Genomic DNA, 23429 nt, shown 5'->3' with positions numbered 1-23429 from the left:
TAACAACCACTTGTCCTGGCTCACTATGCAGCCATCTTTAACCCTTGTGATACCCACACGGGTAGTACTGTATTGTCCCTTTCATTTGTTGGCTGCCTACCATCCACTACCTACACGATATTAAGGTTTTATATTAGTAATTGGTTAGAGACTAAATGACCTTGGTTGCACTTGTAATCATTACCACAGAAGTGATGGATGAAATCTATCTCATGTTGATGTCTCCGTATTCAGCCTCATTCATGCTGGTGGACCACTGGTAGTCTGATATTTATTTAGAAATTCCATTGTTCAGGTTTTATTATGGCCCCATATTTGCCTTAAACAATTTGCCCATCCAGCCTCTGCTAGATTTTTTGAGGCCACCAACTTCCTCCCCTTTTATATATTTGCTGTGGCAAGTATTATTTTTTTTGTGTGTGTGTTTTTTTAGTGCAAGAAAGTACTACATACTTTATGGAACTAAGTAGACAGGACTTTTCTTAATAAATGTTTCACCCAATCGTGTTGTCTTTGATACTTGGCAGCATGGAGATGGCCAGCAACCATTACACTTAAGGATATGCAGGTACTACCATGTTCCCTTCATCGGTTTGCAAAAAATGCAGTCCATTGTTTAGATAAACAGGTACATAGATAGATAGACTAAGTAGCCATTTGGTACACAAATTTGATAACTGTATTATTTTTTTTTTATTTTTTTTTTTTTTTTTTTTTTTTTTTATACTTTGTCGCTGTCTCCCGCGTTTGCGAGGTAGCGCAAGGAAACAGACGAAAGAAATGGCCCAACCCCCCCCCATACACATGTACATACACACTTCCACACACGCAAATATACATACCTACACAGCTTTCCATGGTTTACCCCGGACGTTTCACATGCCTTGATTCAATCCACTGACAGCACGTCAACCCCTGTATACCACATCGCTCCAATTCACTCTATTCCTTGCCCTCCTTTCACCCTCCTGCATGTTCAGGCCCCGATCACACAAAATCCTTTTCACTCCATCTTTCCACCTCCAATTTGGTCTCCCTCTTCTCCTCGTTCCCTCCACCTCCGACACATATATCCTCTTGGTCAATCTTTCCTCACTCATTCTCTCCATGTGCCCAAACCATTTCAAAACACCCTCTTCTGCTCTCTCAACCACGCTCTTTTTATTTCCACACATCTCTCTTACCCTTACGTTACTTACTCGATCAAACCACCTCACACCACACATTGTCCTCAAACATCTCATTTCCAGCACATCCATCCTCCTGCGCACAACTCTATCCATAGCCCACGCCTCGCAACCATACAACATTGTTGGAACTACTATTCCTTCAAACATACCCATTTTTGCTTTCCGGGATAATATTCTCGACTTCCACACATTTTTCAAGGCTCCCAAAATTTTCGCCCCCTCCCCCACCCTATGATCCACTTCCGCTTCCATGGTTCCATCCGCTGCCAGATCCACTCCCAGATATCTAAAACACTTCACTTCCTCCAGTTTTTCTCCATTCAAACTCACCTCCCAATTGACTTGACCCTCAACCCTACTGTACCTAATAACCTTGCTCTTATTCACATTTACTCTTAACTTTCTTCTTCCACACACTTTACCAAACTCAGTCACCAGCTTCTGCAGTTTCTCACATGAATCCGCCACCAGCGCTGTATCATCAGCAAACAACAACTGACTCACTTCCCAAGCTCTCTCATCCCCAACAGACTTCATACTTGCCCCTCTTTCCAAGACTCTTGCATTTACCTCCCTAACAACCCCATCCATAAACAAATTAAACAACCATGGAGACATCACACACCCCTGCCGCAAACCTACATTCACTGAGAACCAATCACTTTCCTCTCTTCCTACACGTACACACGCCTTACATCCTCGATAAAAACTTTTCACTGCTTTTTTTATGCAGTTGTTTATTGATGTTCATTATTTTCTTAGTGATTGAGACTAGGAAATGCGAAGAAATTAAGGGTTAGCAATAGTAATGATGTATCACGGATTTTGTATTTTTATATGTGTTTCACTTCTCACCAATACTGTACTGACTTTTTGGTAATCAAATGCTCTTGATTTATATGTTTTTTCTCAGATCCTAGATATTAAGAAGGAAGAGATGCATGTTTGAAATGGAATGAATTGTAACGTGCCTATGGGGAACAATTTGCTGTCTTAGACTGAACGAGGATAAATGAAGCAGTCAGAGTAAACTATGGAATAGTCATATGGGCTTGGCTGTGGGTGGTAGGCTTTACTTTCGATACATTATACATGACAGCTTGAGACTGTGAATAGGCTGTTCTGGTTAAGCTGTGTTCCAAGAGCCAGCCAGAGTGTGGATGCAAGTGATGCCATCCTTCGTCTTCTCCTTGCACTATGCAGGGAGCAGCAAACAAGTGTAAGAAAGTGTAGATAAAAGGCCTTTGTGTAAATGTACTTTGAAAGATTGAGTAAAGAGTGGCAAAGGGAAAGAGTAAATTGGAGTAGGAGAGGACTGGAAGGTATTCAGGGAAGCTGTTTTCAAATTTGTGTAACAAATGACTATTTAGTGTATCAGTGTATCTGCCCAACAAGATTATGTACAGTATTCTTAGTTAAGATAGAGAGGAATGGAAAGTATTTCATTTTGTCCTGTGCATGCCTTTCACCTGCCTTCATGTTCAGGCCCTGATTGCTCAAAATCATTTTCACTCCATCCTTCTGTCTCTAATTTGGTCTCCTGGTTCTCCTTGTTCCCTACACTTCTGACACACATATCGTCTTTGCAACTTTTCCTCCCTGATTTTCACCATATGTCCAGCCCATTTCAGTGCACCCTCTTTAGCCCTCTCAACCACACTCTTTTATCTCCACATTTCTCTCTTACCCTTTCGTAACTTAATCAAGCCTCTTCACACCACATATTGTCCTGTGACATTTCCTGCACATCCAACCTTCTCTACACAGCCTTATCTATAGCCCAAGCCTTGCATTCATATAATGTTGGGACTACTTTACCATTCAGACCTACCCTAATTTTTGTGCCTAATTCATTGCCAGAGCTACACATTAGGAGAATTGTGAAAGGCAAAATCTGCTAGCAAATATAAGATGCACATTCAGATATATGGACAAGGACATGTTCTTAAAGTTATTCACTGCATACATCAGACCAAAACTGAATATGCCTCAAGGTTGGTCACTGTGTCATTGAGACAGTAAAGAAAAGAGCATCTAAGATGGTACCTGAATTAAGAGAATTGGATTACAATGAGAGGCTGAGGGATGCCATGGAGGAATGGATGTTGTTGTTATTTTTTTTTTCCTGAATGATAGTATAAAAGCTGTAGTTAACAAAAACATCTTACAGAGAAGAAAAATTGGAGTTGTGCATCATTGATACTCTAGTGAATGGCAAGAATTGAACTGTAGGGTGTACGGTGAGCATGCATGGTTAAGTGCTTCTCCCAGCTATTAAATATGGTTGTGAAACCTTAACTTTCTTTGGTCCAGATAAGTTTAAAGTAAAATCAGTAAGGATGTATGATTTACCTAGAAATTGGGAAAAAGGTGAACAAATGAAAGTCAGAGAAAGACTGTGAATTTTTTCGAAATGATACACAGATGAAATCCTTTCAAGATGTTATGGCCAAGTGAAGAAGAGATATGGTAATGTAGTTGAAGGTACATTGAGATGAAGAAGAGCATGAAAATGTTGACAGATGCAGTGAAAGAACAATGAAGGGCAAGAGGTATTAGAATGTGTGATAGTTAATTGAGAGACTGCATGCGTTTGATTCACTCTTCATGAATGAGCATTGCATTAGAAAACTTTTATATATTCTTACCATTGTATTGATTTACAGTCTTACTACCTTCATAAGAATGTCAAAATAGAAGCAGTGCATCTTTTGATAAGTAGATGTTTGCAATTGGTTAAACAAATTAAAAAGTTGGAAGACTGCACAGAAATATTCTGAGAGTAAACATTAAGATATGTAATTTAGGAATTAGGTGAATAAAAGGAGTAAGAGTAGATCCTTGCTTAAATGGAGGAAGAAATACCTAAGGATGCATGTCAAAAATATTTGTTGCATTAGCATGTGACTACCATGGGAAGCATTGTTTGAACTATAGATTGTAGTCGACAGGAGTTGGTAGGCAGCCAACGACCAGGGAGGTACATTACCAGTACTATCTGTGTTGGTTGGTGACAGCAGCGTAGTGAGCCAACACTTCAGTGGTTGTGAAGTTGCACTCCTTTGACCAAGGTAGCTGTCTTTTCTTTCTGTTTCACCCACACATGGACTACTAGCATTCTGTCCACAAACGTACATCTCTTTGTTTGTCGTACATAAAACTTGACAACACTTAACTTGCACAGCTCATTCTTCGTAACTCAAGATTTTCCTCTGGTTAGCACTTAGTGCTAGCCCTGCCTTTTAGAAAAATGGAAGGAGCAATAGACAAAAGTTGTGGATAGGAACATTTAGGGAGGAACATTATGCAGAAGTAGTAGGTAGGAACATTAGCGAGGAGCAATCTGTAGAAGTAGTTAGTAGGAACATTAGTAAGGAGCCTCTGCAAACACTGTGCTAGACAGGCGTCAGAGATGTAGATAGATAGAACATTAGGTAGGAGCCTCTTGAGACATTGCACTAGAGTTGCCCTCTGCCAGTGGCCTGTTAATGGTAAGATAGTGCTATGCTATGAAGTGGCACTGAAGTTTACCAGTTGTGGAGACTCAATTCCTGCTGCCATCCTTTGGGGAAGTTCCCAAAGGGAAAGGGCATCAGAAATATAAATAAGTTGATATTAAAAACCAAAACTTTCCCTTCTTGGAAGCATATGTTGATACATCCCTTCCCAAAGAAGGATGATTGTTCTTGACTGTTTCAAACTATAGCCCTATTTCTTTGACACCTACCATTTCAAGTCTTTGAATCCCTCCTAAACTCCCATACCCATAGACACCTTGAATCTCAGCCTTTTCTCAGATCAACAGTATGGCTTCCCTAAGGCAAGATCCACTGATGATATTCTTTCCTATCTTGCTAATATTTTATTATCATCCCTGAAAGATTTTGGGGAGTCTTGTGTAGTTGCCCTTGACATATATATAGCTTCCTCTCCGGCCAATCTGTTTTTGTGGTTGTTGATGGATCAGCCTCCCCCTCTTTCTCCAGCAACAGCAGTGTCCCTCAAGGTTCTGTCCTGTCCCCTACTCTTTTTTTACTTGTTATCAATGATTTCCTTTCATGCACAAATATCCAAAAGCACTTATATACTGATGACTCATCTCTGCATTCATCCACATACTTCAATCTGCTCCTTCTTCTCTTACTTGATCTGCATCTCATCTTGACACAGCTTCCTCAGTATATACTCAGACTTGAACAAGATATCACAGTAAAGTAAATGAAATCTAGTTAAGTTTAATACCTCCAAGACCCAGTTTCTTCTCATATCTCTATCGAGAACTCCTAACAACTCGTGTCTCTTCTTTGATGATTCTGTAATCCTTCCACCTCTTGAGTCAGTAAGCATATATGGTATTACTGTAACATCCACTCTTTCTTGGAAACCCCACAGCACAGAAATATCTAAGTCTGACTCTTAAGAAACTGGTAGTGATGTTTAGATGTCAAAACTTTTTTCTTCTGAACAGTTGCTCAGTTTATACAAAGGACTTATTCATCTGTGTATGAAGTACCGCTCTTACATCATCTAGCTTTGCATCCTTACTTGATAGACTTGAGTCAAAAACACTCTGACTTACAAACTCACCCCAGCTAACTTCAAAACTTGACCTTCTTCCCCTACGCCATAATGTTCGTTCACTTTCCCTCTTCTTTAGATATTACTTTGTTTTTTGCTCCTGAGAGGTGGCTGCTTTAGCTAGACCACATAGTACTCAGCAAGCTTCTGCATTTCATTATTACTGTATGTCTATTGGCAACTTAAGTATGGGTCATTTTGATAACTTGTTCCTTTCCCTACACCTTGAATCTTTGGAAGTCTACCCTCTCATATCTTTCCTAATAAGTTTGGTGTGGCACATTTTAAAAGAGAGGTGTTTCACTTCCTCCAAAATTTGTTGATACCTTCCCTTTCTCTTCTTTTTCCTTCTCATTATCCTCTCTGTATTTCAGTTATGGCTTGCCCTTGATATGGACATTTGTCTGAGTGGAGCCTCAAATATAAAAGTAAAAGAGATAGATAGTGTAATAAAGATTTCGAGGTTGTGATGTTCATTTGGTCAAGAAACAACAGATGAAACATTTGAAGTTTTTATTAATACTTTGCTTTCATAAGATTAAGTATAATATTTTATGTGGTAAAGTTTGGAGAATAAAACTTACTTTCTCCTATTCATGATTTTATATTTGCAGGTTGTAACCGACTTAGTTTATAGCCGTGTAAAGAAGTCCCTGTTGGGATGTTGCTCTGAAGGAGGATCTGTTGCCTTATTTGACACTCATACCAATAAGATTGTCCATGGATTTAACACTGCTCATAGCTCACCAGTTGCTTCTGTGTCTTTCTCACCTGTAAATGAGTTGTTGATGATATCTGTTGGATATGACAAGAAGTTTGCTTGTTATAATGTCCATACAAAACAGTAAGTATCATTGCTGGCCTGTTCTCACTTACGTAGTTTTTAGTTCAGTTGTACTTTCTTAATCCACTTTATAGATTGAGGACTGGAGTAAATGGTAATCAATAGTTTGCTCTGTTAACCATGATTATTCTTTGAGCTACTACAATAAGAGAAAGAAAAGATTGATCAGAAGGAAGTTATTTGCTTCCCTATAGCCTCTTTTTTCTGGGTGATATATTTGTATTTTTGACATACAGTAGTAATACTGCAGCTCTGTTCAAAAACCTGCCACTCTACTAGAAAATTTCTGAGCCGAGCAATAAGAGACATTACTTTGGGTCATTTATCCTTGTGGATAGGTGTGAAATAAACTGCCCATGCATCTCATGCTTGTCTTGGAAAGCATCTAAGAGGAACAGGGTTAAGGGTCTGGAAGTCCTCCTCTCCTGTATTACTTTCCAAAAGAAGGTACAAAGGAAAGATCCAAATGAGGAGTTTTACCTTTACCTTTAAGGCTCTGTCATCTATTCTGGACACTACTTCAGTCACATGGGAAATAGCAAACTTGTATGAAAGAAAGACTTTAGGTTAATGGCTCTCATCCAGACAAAGTTGAACTGAATTGATTGGAGACTGTTGATGGTTATTTATGCTAGAAGCTAGACATTAAGAAGTTTTAGTATGGATAGTTGGTATGTCACTCTTATTAATATTTAGTGAAGGAAAACCAATAACATGTAATGTTAAAAATATGATTACACCATTGACATCACTGGTAAGTCACATGGCTTCTGCTGAACCAGGGCATGTGAGGTAGCTGGGGGAAATTATGGAAAGGTCTGTGGGTGCTGATTGTGGATAGGGGCTATGGTTTCAGTGAATTGCACATGACAACTACAGAATGATTGTGAGTGAATGTGGCCCTTCTTTGTCTGTTCTTCACTTTGTCTCACTAATGCAGGAAATGGCAGTCTAGTGTGAAAAATTCTGCTTGTTCACTATTTCCCATGTCACTAAGGTAGCACTGGGAACGGAAAAAGAAAAGCCTCATTTGCTTACATCCATGCTCTATCTGTCATGCATTCAGGACCTTAACCCCCTCCAACATTTTGACTTGCTTCAGCCTCCATGGTTCCATCCCTTGCCAAGTCTAGTCCCTAAGTATTGAAGGCTCTCCACTTCCTCTGGGTCCTCCCCATTTAGATTGATTCTCAAACCCTCATGTCTCATCTCCTTACTGCAACTCATTGCCTTACATATGATTACATTCATTTTCCAGTTTCTTTCGTACACTCCACTAATCTCTGTCACCAGATTCAGGAGTTTCTCTTGATTGTACCACAAAATTGTATCATCTGCCAACAGCAGTAGATCCACCACCTATCCCCCCATCTGACCCCTAGTATAGCATAGACTTGTCCATAGCTTTAAGAGCCATCCACATATTCACATCTCTCACCACCCTATCCATAGATGAAACAATAATGTGATTACACACATATGATGCAGACCTACCTTCATTGAGAGCCTTTCTTTCTCTTCGCTTTCTACATGCACGTTTGCCTTGCTGCCCTCTTAAAAATTTGTCACTGCATTTAACAACTTAACATTTACTGCATTTAACAACTTAACATTCACCCCATATATTGATAGCACCTTCCACAAGGCCACTCAAGCATATCATGTGCCTTCTCCAGATCCATAAATGCCATGTACAATTCACCCCCTTTGTCTAAGTATTTCTCACACAGTTTCTTCAAGGCAAACACCCGGTCCACATGGCCCCTACCTTTCCTGGAGCTACACTGCTCCTTCTTACTTAGATATTTTGTGCATGCCTTCACCCTCACAGTCACAGTTCCACACATCTTATCAAGTTCATTTAACAGGCTTATTCCTCTGTTATTTGGGCATTCATTTCTGTACTTTGTTTCTATACAAGTAATGAGCATGCAGTCTGCTAGTCTTGCTTAAGATCATGCAAACATTGAAAAGCCTGACTAACCAATCAGAAATGCTCTCACCATCTTTCTTGAGAAACTCAGTTGAAGGCCTATCCACTTCAACAGCTTTGCTACACTTCATGTTAGACTTCCTGTCTTTTCAGCAGACCATTTTACAGGATTTTTTCACTCCACCTGCCCCATCGTGCTCTAACTTAGTCACATACCACATTCAGCAGTCCTTCAAAATACTAACTCTACTTCTTTTTCATGTCTTTCCCCAACACCACTTCTCCATCTGCTCGCTTCTTAGTTGTTCCCAATTGTTCTGTAGTTCTCCTCATCCTATTCTCATTTTATTAATCCTCCTGAAAATCATTGGTGAGCTTTATGAATTGACACATGAATAACTTTGCTTAAAGTTTCTCTTTAGGGTTAAATGTACATCTAACCCTAACTATAAATTCTGTAAACCATTCACTGTATGAAAAAACTTGCCAATAATGAGAGGGTTTTACATTAACCAATTCAAGAGGTCGGTTTTGCTTGTTTCCCTTCCTGGAAAGTTCTTGTAATCATACTTTGTGGGTAGCAGATGAAGACAATTAAAAGGAGCATTGCAGTGTGGTGCCACTGGACTGAACTAGGGCATATTAAGTTGTAGGGGTAAACCATGGAAAGTTGTGTGGAGCTTTGTTGTGAGTAGCGGCATTGTGCTTTTGGTGTATTATAAATTACAGGTGAAAGAATGAGGCCATTTCTTCATCTGTTCCTGGTGCTACCTCTATAACATAGGAAACGGCAAACAGGTATAAAAGAAAAAGAAAGAAATATATATATATATATATATATAGTTGATAGAGATGCTCTGTGGAAGGTAATAAGAATATATGGTGTGGGAGGCAAGTTGTTAGAAGCAGTGAAAAGTTTTTATCGAGGATATAAGGCATGTGTACGTGTAGGAAGACAGGAAAGTGATTGGTTCTCAGTGAATGTAGGTTTGCGGCAGGGGTGTGTGATGTCTCCATGGTTGTTTAATTTGTTTATGGATGGGGTTGTTAGGGAGGTGAATGCAAGAGTTTTGGAAAGAGGGGCAAGTATGAAGTCTGTTGGGGATGAGAGAGCTTGGGAAGTGAGTCAGTTGTTGTTCGCTGATGATACAGCACTGGTGGCTGATTCATGTGAGAAACTGCAGAAGCTGGTGACTGAGTTTGGTAAAGTGTGTGAAAGAAGAAAGTTAAGAGTAAATGTGAATAAGAGCAAGGTTATTAGGTACAGTAGGGTTGAGGGTCAAGTCAGTTGGGAGGTGAGTTTGAATGGAGAAAAACTGGAGGAAGTGAAGTGTTTTAGATATCTGGGAGTGGATCTGGCAGCGGATGGAACCATGGAAGCGGAAGTGGATCATAGGGTGGGGGAGGGGGCGAAAATTCTGGGAGCCTTGAAGAATGTGTGGAAGTTGAGAACATTATCTCGGAAAGCAAAAATGGGTATGTTTGAAGGAATAGTGGTTCCAACAATGTTGTATGGTTGCGAGGCGTGGACTATGGATAGAGTTGTGCGCAGGAGGATGGATGTGCTGGAAATGAGATGTTTGAGGACAATGTGTGGTGTGAGGTGGTTTGATCGAGTAAGTAACGTAAGGGTAAGAGAGATGTGTGGAAATAAAAAGAGCGTGGTTGAGAGAGCAGAAGAGGGTGTTTTGAAATGGTTTGGTCACATGGAGAGGATGAGTGAGGAAAGATTGACCAAGAGGATATATGTGTCGGAGGTGGAGGGAACGAGGAGAAGAGGGAGACCAAATTGGAGGTGGAAAGATGGAGTGAAAAAGATTTTGTGTGATCGGGGCCTGAACATGCAGGAGGGTGAAAGGAGGGCAAAGAATAGAGTGAATTGGAGCAATGTGGTATACCGGGGTTGACGTGCTGTCAGTGGATTGAATCAAGGCATGTGTATGGGGGTGGGTTGGGCCATTTCTTTCGTCTGTTTCCTTGCGCTACCTCGCAAACGCGGGAGACAGCGACAAAGCAAAAAAAAAAAAATATATATATATATATATATATATATATATATATATATATATATATTGTTGAATATATATATATTCAATTTGTTGAATGTGTTTGATGATAGAGTGGCAGATATAGGGTGTTTTGGTCGAGGTGGTGTGCAAAGTGAGAGGGTTAGGGAAAATGATTTGGTAAACAGAGAAGAGGTAGTAAAAGCTTTGCAGAAGATGAAAGCCGGCAAGGCAGCAGGTTTGGATGGTATTGCAGTGGAATTTATTAAAAAAGGGGGTGACTGTATTATTGACTGGTTGGTAAGGTTATTTAATGTATGTATGACTCATGGTGAGGTGCCTGAGGATTGGCGGAATGCGTGCATAGTGCCATTGTACAAAGGCAAAGGGGATAAGAGTGAGTGCTCAAATTACAGAGGTATAAGTTTCTTGAGTATTCCTGGTAAATTATATGGGAGGGTATTGATTGAGAGGGTGAAGGCATGTACAGAGCATCAGATTGGGGAAGAGCAGTGTGGTTTCAGAAGTGGTAGAGGATGTGTGGATCAGGTGTTTGCTTTGAAGAATGTATGTGAGGAATACTTAGAAAAGCAAATGGATTTGTATGTAGCATTTATGGATCTGGAGAAGGTATATGATAGAGTTGATAGAGATGCTCTGTGGAAGGTATTAAGAATATATGGTGTGGGAGGCAAGTTGTTAGAAGCAGTGAAAAGTTTTTATCGAGGATGTAAGGCATGTGTATGTGTAGGAAGAGAGGAAAGTGATTGGTTCTCAGTGAATGTAGGTTTGCGGCAGGGGTGTGTGATGTCTCCATGGTTGTTTAATTTGTTTATGGATGGGGTGGTTAGGGAGGTGAATGCAAGAGTTTTGGAAAGAGGGGCAAGTATGAAGTCTGTTGGGGATGAGAGAGCTTGGGAAGTGAGTCAGTTGTTGTTCGCTGATGATACAGTGCTGGTGGCTGATTCATGTGAGAAACTGCAGAAGCTGGTGACTGAGTTTGGTAGTGTGTGAAAGAAGAAAGTTAAGAGTAAATGTGAATAAGAGCAAGGTAATTAGGTACAGTAGGGTTGAGGGTCAATTCAATTGGGAGGTAAGTTTGAATGGAGAAAAACTGGAGGAAGTAAAGTGTTTTAGATATCTGGGAGTGGATCTGGCAGCGGATGGAACCATGGAAGCGGAAGTGAATCATAGGGTGGGGGAGGGGGCGAAAATCCTGGGAGCCTTGAAGAATGTGTGGAAGTCGAGAACATTATCTTGGAAAGCAAAAATGGGTATGTTTGAAGGAATAGTGGTTCCAAGAATGTTGTATGGTTGCGAGGCGTGGGCTATGGATGGAGTTGTGCGCAGGAGGATGGATATGCTGGAAATGAGATGTTTGAGGACAATGTGTGGTGTGAGGTGGTTTGATCGAGTAAGTAACGTAAGGGTAAGAGAGATGTGTGGAAATAAAAAGAGTGTGGTTGAGAGAGCAGAAGAGGGTGTTTTGAAATGGTTTGGGCACATGGAGAGAATGAGTGAGGAAAGATTGATCAAGAGGATATATGTGTCGGAGGTGGAGGGAACGAGGAGAAGTGGGAGACCAAATTGGAGGTGGAAAGATGGAGTGAAAAAGATTTTGAGTGATCGGGGCCTGAACATGCAGGAGGGTGAAAGGAGGGCAAGGAATAGAGTGAATTGGATCGATGTGGTATACCGGGATTGACGTGCTGTTAGTGGATTGAATCAGGGCATGTGAAGCGTCTGGGGTAAACCATGGAAAGCTGTGTAGGCATGTATATTTGCGTGTGTGGACGTATGTATATACATGTGTATGGGGGTGGGTTGGGCCATTTCTTTCGTCTGTTTCCTTGCGCTACCTCGCAAACGCGGGAGACAGCGACAAAGCAAAAAAAGAAAATAAAAAATAAAAATATATATATATATATATATATATATATATATATATATATATATATATATATATATATATATATACACCACATCACTCCAATTTGCTCCATCCCTTGCATGCCTATCGCCTTCATGAATGTCCAAGTCTTGACACCTTAAAACATCTTTCAGTCCATCCTCCACCTCCTTTTTGGTCTTCCCCTTTCTCTTACTTCTTTCATTTCTCCCACATAAATCCTTTTTCATCAATCTTTCTTCACTCATCCTCTTTCTATTTCTAAAACAGTTCAGCATTACCTGGTCAGCTCTCAATCAGACTGCAATCACTACCTCACCTTGCTCTTACAATGTCATTCCTTGCGAGGTCAACCTTGCTCACAACACATATTGCTTCTGGGCATTTCATATTCAATACATCCCCCTCCTGTCATCTTTTGCTTCCATACAACACTGCTTGGATAACTATACCTTCAGATATACTTATATTTGCCCTAACAGACAATGATGTCTTTTTCTATATACTCTTTGAAAATATTTTTGAGAAGCATAGAAATTACATGAGCTTTGAGAAAAATTGTGAAAATAAAAGACAGATCATTAAATAAAATACTGAAAAAGAATTCGGTATTAATTTTGTATAAAAAAAACACAGGCTAACCACAATATTGTATTTCCAGAACATTAATGACACATCGAAGCTCAGCACCACTGACCAGTGCAGCTTTCTTAGCAGGTGGTCAGCAGATTGCTCTAGGTACCATGACAGGTCAGGTATTTGTACATGATCTGCGTGCACTTCGTCCACCAATTGCTACCATTATGGCACACAGTACAGCTGTCACTAACATCCTTCTTCAGCCCTCTTCCCGATCTATGGTAAGTTGTCTGTTTTCTTAATAACAAGTTTTTGCTTTTTCATGAAATGTAGAATCATTCAAAGTGTGTGTAGATATGATTGAGATATTTATAAAGGAAATCAGTTGTCAGACAACATATTACATCATCACCAAATTCTGGTGATATGGAAGGGAAGATTAGGGTAGAGAATCACTGGTTCCCTTAATAGAATAATAAAGGGTAGAGGTGTAAGTATGGAAAAGGAGGGAGGATGAAAGGACATCATATTCCTCCCAACCCTGACCAGTGCAGCCAAAACATGGACGTGGAATGGGTCAAAGAGGTCAAGAATCCAGGCTTTGGAAGTGAGCTATTTGAGAGGAGCATATGGTGACTAAATGAAATAAAAAGAAATGAAGGGTTGTATGAGAGATGCGGTATAGCAGGGATTGTAAAGGGTATGAATTGTGAAGTAATGGAGTAGGTGAAAAGTAATACTTTTTTCAGGTAGTTTAGGTATGTGGAAAGAATGCAAGATTGGGAGTTTACAAAGAGAGTGTGCAATAGTACAATTAGAAGGGTTTGTGTGAGAGAAAGACCACCTGTGATGTCGGGAAATAAAGTGGAAGAATGCTGGAGGGAGAGAAATGGTGGAAGAATGCATGGAATGGTGTATATGAGGACAGGGATGAATGGAGACTCATGCTGTGGCCACCCTTATGATGGGAGTTCCCAAAGGAAACGGGCATCAATGATATAGGTAAATAGATAGATAATACATCTTGATCCTTCCTGTTGCTAGGATCTTGTTAGTTGTCCAGTCTTTTCTCTTTTTGCCTTCCTTTTTTTGACCTTTTGATAGTTTTTTACAGTAAGAATTTTACTGTTTTGTTTTTCTTTGTGTATGTAAGCATAAAATTCATTTATTTCTTATGGAACTTAATTGATTTTGTCTGTACCCTCAAAGAAACTATGGATTTGTTTATACTTCTTTTATATGTGTAACCATTAGGCATGATTGTCAGCTTACTCACCGTAGGCTTTATGTGTCTTTTAGGGTATGTACTAGTTTTAGCCACTGCTATATCTTAGCACTCTTGTATTTGTCAAATGTTTTACACAGTTAGGGCTCTATAGGTTCAAGTAAGTGATCTGATGACTTTATTTCTAATTGGGCATACCCATTCTCTATTCCCCTTTCAAAATGCCAAGTTTGTCACTTTGGAATAGCTCAAAGGTTAGTGCCAGGAAACAGATGAAGAAAGATGCATCCACTCATATACACTTGCAGAGAAGTAGTGTTCATGACTGGGAGATGTATAAAAGAAAGCAGCAAGAGGTCAAGAGCAAGGTGCAAGAGTTGAAAAGGAGGGCAAATGAGAGTTGGGGTGAGTGAGTATCATTAGATTTTAGGGAGAATAAAAAGTTGTTTTGGAAGGAGGTGAATAACGTGCATAAGACAAAAGTGTGTGAAAGGAAAAAGGTAGAAGTAAATGTGAATAAGACCAAGGTTATTAGGCTCCATAGGGTTGAGGAACAAGTTAATTGGGATGTAAGTTTGAATGGAGAAAAATTCAAGGAAGTGAAGTGTTTTAGATATCTAGAAGTGGATCTAGCAGCAGATGGAACCATGGAAGCAGAAGTGAGTCACAGGGTGGGGGAGGGGGTGAAGATTCTGGGAGCGATGAAGAATATGTGGAAGGAGAGAATGTTATCTCGGAAAGGAAAACTGGGCATGTTTGAAGGAATAGTAGTTTCATCATTGTTATATGGTTGCTAGGCATGGGCTGTAGATAGGGTTGTATGGAGGAGGGTGAATGTGTTGGAAATGAAATGTTTGAGGACATTATGTGGTATGAGGTGGTTTGATTGATTAAGTAATGTAAGGTTAAGAGAGATGTGTGGAAATGAAGAGAGTATGGTTGAGAGAGCAGAAGAGAGTGTGTTGAAATGGTTTGGACGCATGGAGAGGATGAGTGAGGAAAGATAGACAAAGAGGATATATGTGTCAGAGGTGGAGGGAAGAAGTGGGAGTTCAAATTGGAGGTGGAAGGATAATTGTTTATGATTATATACATGTGCATTACACATGACAGCTAGAGAATGTATGTCAACAAATATAGCCTTTCTTCATTTGTCCCTGGCACTACTTTCTAAATTGTCAATGCAGGAAATGGCAGTCAAGTGTGAAAAAAATGAGTAATTGTCATCAGGAAATGTGATCAAGTGTGAAAAAAATTAGTAATTGTTATTTAACAACGAAAGGATGTCAGTCCTATCTTGCACACAAAACTGAAGAATGATGTTCATCTAAGCCACTATTCTGTTGGTTTTGCAGTCTGAAAGTCTTGTGGGCAGTTACATCAAGAAAGCCAGTGGAGCAAACAGTGCTGATGCCATTCAGTCAACCACATGCTTGAAGCCATCCAAGTGAGTTATTGAACTTAACCTGTATCATGAATTAAAAAAAGAAAAGTGATTCCATCAGCACTTAAATCCATCTATGAGAGATATCAGCATTGTGAATTCTAAGAAAGAATGATAATTTATGGCAGATTTTCTCTTGTTAGTTGAATTAAGATTTCTGATAAAGGCATCCTTTAAAGATATACAGTAACGCATATCTTGATCAGGATAGGAATGGTTTAAAAGGGGTACAGGTGTTCTTGAATGTTGAAGTGAGAAACGTGCAAAATTTTTCAACTTTTGTTACATTTGGCTTCCTGAAATAATTCCAACCTTTTTTTCTGTGATCTGTTGGCCTTCTCCAGCTGCATACACTTGACCTTGATTCATTAGATTTTGCCTTCGTTACATATCAGTGAATTAGAAAGGAAGTGAAATTATTGTTTTTTAGCTCATGAATGCAAGTAGAAGTTATTTGGATAAAAACAAACTTGTTTGTTGATTGGATTTAGGGGAGGAGAAAGGGAATTGAAAGAGTCAGCTTTATATATCAATATCTCATGCATTAGTTAGTTCCTGCATTCACAGTACAAACTCTAGACAAAGAGCATTTTTGGAATTCATACTGTAGATACTGGTGTTAGAATGGTGAGAAAGAAATGTAAAGTGTTTTTTTATGGAGAATTGTAAAATAGTCATGCAGTGCAGAAAATCTGGAATTGCACAAGAATGGTATAAGGAAAATGAGGGCAATGGGTGTTTGGATGAAGTATTCAGAAGTGAGATTTGTAAAGGAAGACATAAATAGTGTACATCAAATGTATTAAAACATACATATAGTGGTTTTAGGAGTGGTAGAGGATCTGTGGAGCAAGTGTTTGATAGGAAGAATTTTTTGTGAGAAATACTTTAAGAAATAGGATTTGTTTGTGGCCTTAGGTATGTAGAGAAAGCATATGAGAGAGATCTTATGTGGAAGAAGTTAAGATTATATGATGTGGGATGAAAGCTATTAGAAGCAATGAGTAGTTTCTATCTAGAGAGTAAGGCGTTTGTACTTGTAGATAGAAGGGAGGGTGAGTGGTTGTAGGCAAAGGTGATTGTGCAGCATGGGCATATGATGTCTCCATGGCTGTTTTATCTATTTACTGATGGATGGTGAGGGAGGTGAATGTGTGGGTCATGTAGAGAGGGGCAAGTATGCAGTTTAAAGTGGGTGAAGGAGCCTAGGAAGTAAGTTCATTGTTTCTTGGCGGCACACCATCCTAATGCTCCTGTCTAATGTTCCTACATGCTTTTATCTACTGCTCCTACAATTTTGTTAGAAGGTGGGGCTAGTACATAGCATTCACCACAGGAACAAAGTGGATTCCAATTAGTTTGAATGGGATCAGTGATATAAGTAAAGGTTCAACAATTAGCTAAGCTGTGTGGATACAACACATACAAATTGTTGTACTAATTGCTTGGATGAGTGATTGTAAGATATTTTAGCTCCTCTAAATACTATGGGAAAGTGTGACAGTATACCCTAACGATACCTAATGTTCCCACTTAATGTTCCTACCTACTGCTTTTCTTTATTGGACTATTTTGCCTAAAGGCAAGGCAAGTGCATAGTTAGAGTTATGGAGAATGGGTTTTGTGAGGTAAGTGTTGTCAAGTGTTATGTATGACAAGGAGAGATTGTATGTTTGCAGATAGAATGCCAGCATTTAATTTGTGGGTAAAGCAGAAAGAAAAGACAAGCTCCATGGGTCAGAGGATTTCATTTTGACAATCACTGAAGTGCTGGCTCACTACACAGCTGTCACTAACCTTCCTGATATCTGGGAAGATAGTACTGGAAATTTACCTTCCAGGGTGGTAGCTACCTACCTACTAAGAATGACAAAAGATTACATAAGAATGAGGAGAGCTGGAGTACATTTTCTCCATACAAGCACCATACACCTACTCAGACATCACTTGTTTTCTTAGTTCCCTTGCCATCTCCTGTTTGCACAATCGTTTTTTGATACAGTCATTATAGAGTTCAACAAACCTTTGGCTCCTAGTTCTTGTCATCATAGGGTGCTAAGAATCCCTGGTTTTCCACCTGACTCTACTGCCAGTGAGAGGAAGGTCTCAGACAGTAGCAGTACCATCCCCTTTCATGACCTTTTTCTCTCTGATAGGCTTGCCCCTTTTTCTGTTCACTTTACTAACATTCTTGGCCTCTATATAGTAATTTCTCTTGTGTTGAACACCATCTGTCTTGTACCTTCCTTAATGTCCTACTTCTCTTATCTATCTATCTATGTCTCTGATGGTTGTTCCAATTGGAACTCTCAAAGGGATGGCCATAGCAACAGAACTAAAGAACTCCATAGTTATGAAGAATGAGCTGCATGAATCAGGTGTTGTCAAGTGTTACATATGACAAGGAGAGATTGTATGTTGTGGACGGAGTGCCAGCTCTCCACATGTTAGTGAGGCAGAAAAGACAACTACTTGGGTCAGAGGAGTGCAGCTTGACAACCACTAAAGTGCTGGCTCACTAAGCAGATGTCACTAACCCTCCTGATACCCAGACGGGTAGTACTGGTATAATACCTCTTAGGTTGTTGGCCACCTACCAACAACTACCTGCTAGCTCCTTTTTCATATCCATCTATATTCTCTACTGATGATTCAAGTTCATAGGTGGTGTCTATACTTTATTGTTCCAATATCACCAAACCTGTTGCATGCCCCTACCCCATGACTCACTTCCGTTTCCATGGGTCCTTTCGCTGCTAAGTCCACATCAGGTATGTAAAACACTTTCCTTCCTCCAGTTTTTCTCTATTCAGACATACTTCTCAACTCCCTTGTCCCTTAGTCTTGCTGAACATAATAACCTTGCTTTTATTGGCATTCACTCTCAACTTTCTTCCTTCACATGTACTTCCAGACTCAGTCACTAACTTATGCAGTTTCTCACTTGAATGAACAAAAATGGACTCACTTCCCAGGCCTCCTCATCCTCCACAGACTGTATACTTGCCCTTATATCTGAGACTCTTGCATTTACCTCTATCACCATCCCATCCATAAACAAATTAAACAACCATGGTGACATCACATATCCATGCTGTATAGGAACCTTCACTGAGAATCATTCACTTTTCTCTCTTTTAGCTCATACACATGCCTTACACCTGTGATAAAAACTTTGCTTGTAGCAGCTAACACCATATATTCTTAAGACTTTCCACAAAAGATCTCCATCAATCCTATCATATGCCTTCTCCAGATCCATAAATGCCACATACAAATTGATCTGTTTTTCTAAGTATTTCTTACACATTCTTCAAGCTAAATCACCAACTTCTGTAGTTTCACACTAGAATCTTCCACGAGTGCTGTATCATCAGCAAACAACAACTGACTAATTTCCCAGGCCTTCTCATCTCCTACAAACCGCATACTCCCCCTTCTCTCCGAGACTCACGTTTACCTTCCCCACCACCCCATCCATAAACAAATTAAACAACCATGGTGATATCACACACTCCAGCCACAGACTGACTTTCTCTTGAAACCATTCACTTTCCTCTCTTGCTGCTTACACACATGCTTTACACCCCTGATGAAACCTTCTCATTGCTTGCTTTTAGCAGCATTTCTCTCATACCATACATCCTCAAAACCTTCCTCAAAGCACCTCTATCACCCCTCTCGTATGCTTTCTCCAGAGCTATAAAGGCTACATACAAATCCCCCCAGTTTCTCTAAGGGTTTCTAACACATTCTTCAAAGCACATACTTGACCCACACATACTCTACCACTTCTGAAAACACACTGCTCCTCCCCAGTCTGATGCTCTTTACATGCCTGCACCCTCTCAGTCAGTTTCCTCCCATGCAACGTACCAGGTATACTCAACAAACTTATATCTCTGTAGATTGAACATCCACTTTTATCCCCTTTTCCTGAATACAGTGGCCCTATACATGCATTCCGCCAATCCTCAGGCACTTCACCATGATCCATTCATGCGCTGAATAGCTTTACCAACCAATCACCAACATAGTGATCCCCTTTCTTAATAAATTCAAGTGCAACACCATCGACTCCTACTGCCTTGTTCGGCTTCTTTCCATGATTAGATCTTTTTTTTTTAGGGGTAAATTTAAAGACATGAATGGACAGGGATGTTAATGTAGAGGTTTAATAGATATTTGTTCACTGTTGTGTAATGATTCATCCAAGACCACTTTGCATTTTGACTGGATGTATCAATATTGTTAGCTTGCCTAGATGCTGAAAGTACACTTGCCATTTCTAATATTCCTTTTTATTATACTAGGTCCTGTTCTGGTCAGCCTAATGAGCCAAGCTCAAATTACAGACCAAAGTCATGCCCATCTTCCACAACAGAGGTGCTGTCCCCAGATGTTTTTTCTCCCATTCGTCCTACTGAACATGACACAGAGGTGAGGAACAGATGTTTGTATTGTTTGTCCTTGATTTTACAAAACCTGTTTCATTTACCATTGTAAATCTTCCATACCTTGTGGAAAGGTGTATGGATGAAAGCCTTTGAAGAGAACATGTTTGCTTAGGACACATGTACAACCGTCCTATTCCTCTATTCATAAAGTAGAAAATAACCAGTAATGTATTGATTTTGCTTGCATTAACCAATGAACAAAATATTGTGGCAGTGGGAAAAATATAGCAATTGGTGAAACAAATTCAGCATCCCATGCATTGGCCAGATCTTTTGTAGGAACAAGGTGAGTGTGGTGGGAAATTAGCAAGGAAAATTTCCTTGAGATTCAGGAAAAAAATTCATTCTTTGATCTGAATTTCTTATTGTATGTGGTTCACAACATGGTGGCACGTTCCTCTGGTAACATATCGAGCACATCACCTCCCTCGTTCACCTGTGTCAAGCTGCACCAGCATTCAGAACATTAGTTTCTGCCTGTTCTTTGCTGTGTATACATCACTCATTTGTGTGTTTAGTACAGTATATAAAGTCTATTGCAGTTTAAGTAGAACTAGAAATTTAAATTCTTGAGTGCAATGATATTTGGCTCTAGGTATGGTTTGATTCTCTTCTGTGCAAGCCATCACTTCAGTCTACATCATAATAAGTCATACAAGTCATATACATGAGTAAGGAATAGGAGGTATTAAGGGAAATAGTTCTAGCATGTGTGAGAGATACATGTGGCATGCAAAAGGTGGAAGGTGGGCAAATAAAAAATGGGTAGTAAGTGATGAGATGAAGAAGTAAAGTTGCTTGTGAAAGAGAAGGGAGGCATTTGATTGGCAGTACTCGCAGGGAAGGAGTGCAGATGATTCAGGGATGTATAAGAGAAAGTGGGAGGAGGTCAAGAGGAAAGTTCAAAAGTTGAAAAAAAGGGCCAATGAGAGATGAAGTGAGCAAGTATCAGTAAACTTTAGGGAGAGTAAGATGTTTTGGAAGGATTTTAATTATTTGTGAAAAATGAGAACAAATAAGAACTGGTGAATGGGACAAAATGGGAATTAGTAACAGATAGTGATGAAGTGAAGAGGAGGTGGAATGAGTACTTTGAAGGACTGATGAATGTATTTGATGATAGGGAGGCAGATTTAGGTGTGTTTGGGTTTGGGAGGTATGCAGAGTGAGAGAGTTTTGGAGAGTGGTTTGGTGATGAGAGGTGTTGAAATAATTACATGAAATGTGGCAAGGTTGGGTATTTGATGATATTGTTGTTGACTTTATTAGGAAAAGGGGTGACTGTTGTTGATTGGCTCGTTATGATTTTCATTGTATGTATGGATCATGGTGAGGTGTATGAGGATTGGCGGAATGCATGTATAATGTTGATGTATAAAAGCAAGAGGGATAAAGGTGAATGTTAACTACAGAGATATAAGTTTGTTAAGTGTATCTGATAAGTTGCATGGGAGGATAGTGATTGAGTGAGTGAAGGCATATACAGAGCATCAGAATAGGGAAGAACACTGGTTTCATAAGTAGTGGAGATGTATGTATCAGGTGTTTCAAATGAAAATTGCTTAGGATATACCTAGAGAAATGAATGGATATGTATGTGGTCTTTATGGGTCTGGAGAAAGCATATGATAGGGTTGATAGAGATTCCTTATGGAAGAGATTATGATTATATGAGATTATATGGTGCAAGAGAAATGCTCCTTGAAGCAGTGAGGTTTTATCATGGGTGTAAGGTTGGTCTGTGGCAGGGATGTGTGATGCCACCATGGTTGTTTAATTTGCTTATTAAACAACCTTGATTACATCACAGACTAACATTCTCTAAGAACAATTCACTAGCCTCTACCTGCTCGTACACAAGCCTTTCACCCTTGGTAAACATTTCTCACTGCTTCTAGCAGCTTACCACCCACAATGTGGATTCTTGAGACCTTTCACAAAGCATCTCTCTCAGCCCTATCATATACCTTCCTCAGATCTATGAATGCCACGTACAAATCCATCTGTTTCTTTAGATACTTCTCTCAAACATTCTTAAAAGCGAATGCCTGAACCACACATCCTTTACCACTTCTGAAACCACATTGCTTCTCCCCAGTCTGATGCTCTGTACATGCTTTCACCCTCACAATCAGTACCCTCCCACATAACTTACCAGGCATACTCAACAAACACCCTACATCTGCCACTCTGTCATCAAACAATTTGGCAATCATTCAAAATACACGTTTACACCTCCTCCTCACTTCATCACTGCCAGTATCACTTCCCCCTTTGTCTCCTTCACCCACGTTTCCATTTCTTCTCTTGTCTTTCACACATTATTCATCTCCATCCGAAACATCTTTTTATACTCCCTAAAGTTTAATGATACTTTCTCACTTCAATTCTTATTTGTCCTCTTTTTATTTTTTTCTTCTTAAATGCCCTGCACCTTCCTCTTGACCTCCTGTTGCTTTCTCATATACATCACCCAAGTAGAAACAAAAAACTAATCCCTGCTTCACACTCCAGCAACCAATACTTCTGGATCCCCCATCACCCTTGTAAATTTTACTGACAAACTATACACTTGCCATATTGCCTTGATAGACAGTAGATAGACACCCTCCCAATTCAGTGTTAAAATGAACAGTAAGATATATAATGTAGAATTCTACCCCATATTAGTGACATCCCAATTTACATTTGTTTTGTTGCCCTTTATATATGGTAAAGATAAAGTACTGCAAAAGATATTTTTTTACAATTGAAAGTAACTAAATGCTGAATGTGTGTTGTTTTTTCTACAGGTAAACCTAGTTCATGTAATGCAGAATCAGGCAAATCGTGATGTTCTAAGTCCCAGTGAGTCATTGAGCATTCATGACGTATTATCTCCTGTTCGGCCCATTGATCAAACCAAAATTAAGAACTCGCCAATTACTCAAAAACTGCTCAGTCATGACATTCATAAAGGTTTGTATAGAAGTTTTATTGATAATGCAAACTCCCAGGCAAGCATGAGAACATACAGAAGATATTCAGTACTCCACTCACCTACAGGCTCCAGGGACTATAGCAGAAACCCTCTTCTAACCTCTACATGATGTCAAGTAGAGTACTTCAGACAAAAGCTTGATTTCATGGTCCAAGGATAAAGTCAGAATTTGGGTTGTGTGCAGTAAAGCAAAAGACTTGATCCATGTCATTTTCACTCAAAACCAGGTGTGATTAGGCACAACCAGTTTGCGTAGGAAGATAGAGCACAGGCTTTCGGCCACA

At 39.6% G+C, this 23429-nt stretch overlaps 1 protein-coding gene across 3 annotated transcripts in view; it reads left to right on the top strand.

Moving 5' to 3' along the window:
• Positions 1-23429, top strand: part of Grip71 (WD repeat-containing protein Grip71) — a 209319-nt gene that overhangs the window by 176573 nt on the left and 9317 nt on the right. For all 3 annotated transcript variants that reach the window (XM_071674003.1, XM_071674002.1, XM_071674001.1), the window contains 5 exons: positions 6383-6612; positions 13122-13320; positions 15620-15711; positions 20022-20148; positions 22958-23123. In XM_071674003.1, coding sequence (XP_071530104.1) covers positions 6383-6612; positions 13122-13320; positions 15620-15711; positions 20022-20148; positions 22958-23123 — 814 coding nt within the window. The remainder of the gene's footprint in view (positions 1-6382; positions 6613-13121; positions 13321-15619; positions 15712-20021; positions 20149-22957; positions 23124-23429) is intronic.

The sequence above is a fragment of the Panulirus ornatus genome, chromosome 19 (genome assembly GCF_036320965.1).
Source record: "Panulirus ornatus isolate Po-2019 chromosome 19, ASM3632096v1, whole genome shotgun sequence".
Taxonomy (NCBI): Eukaryota; Metazoa; Arthropoda; class Malacostraca; order Decapoda; family Palinuridae; genus Panulirus; species Panulirus ornatus.
This window is presented reverse-complemented; position numbering and strand designations above follow the sequence as displayed.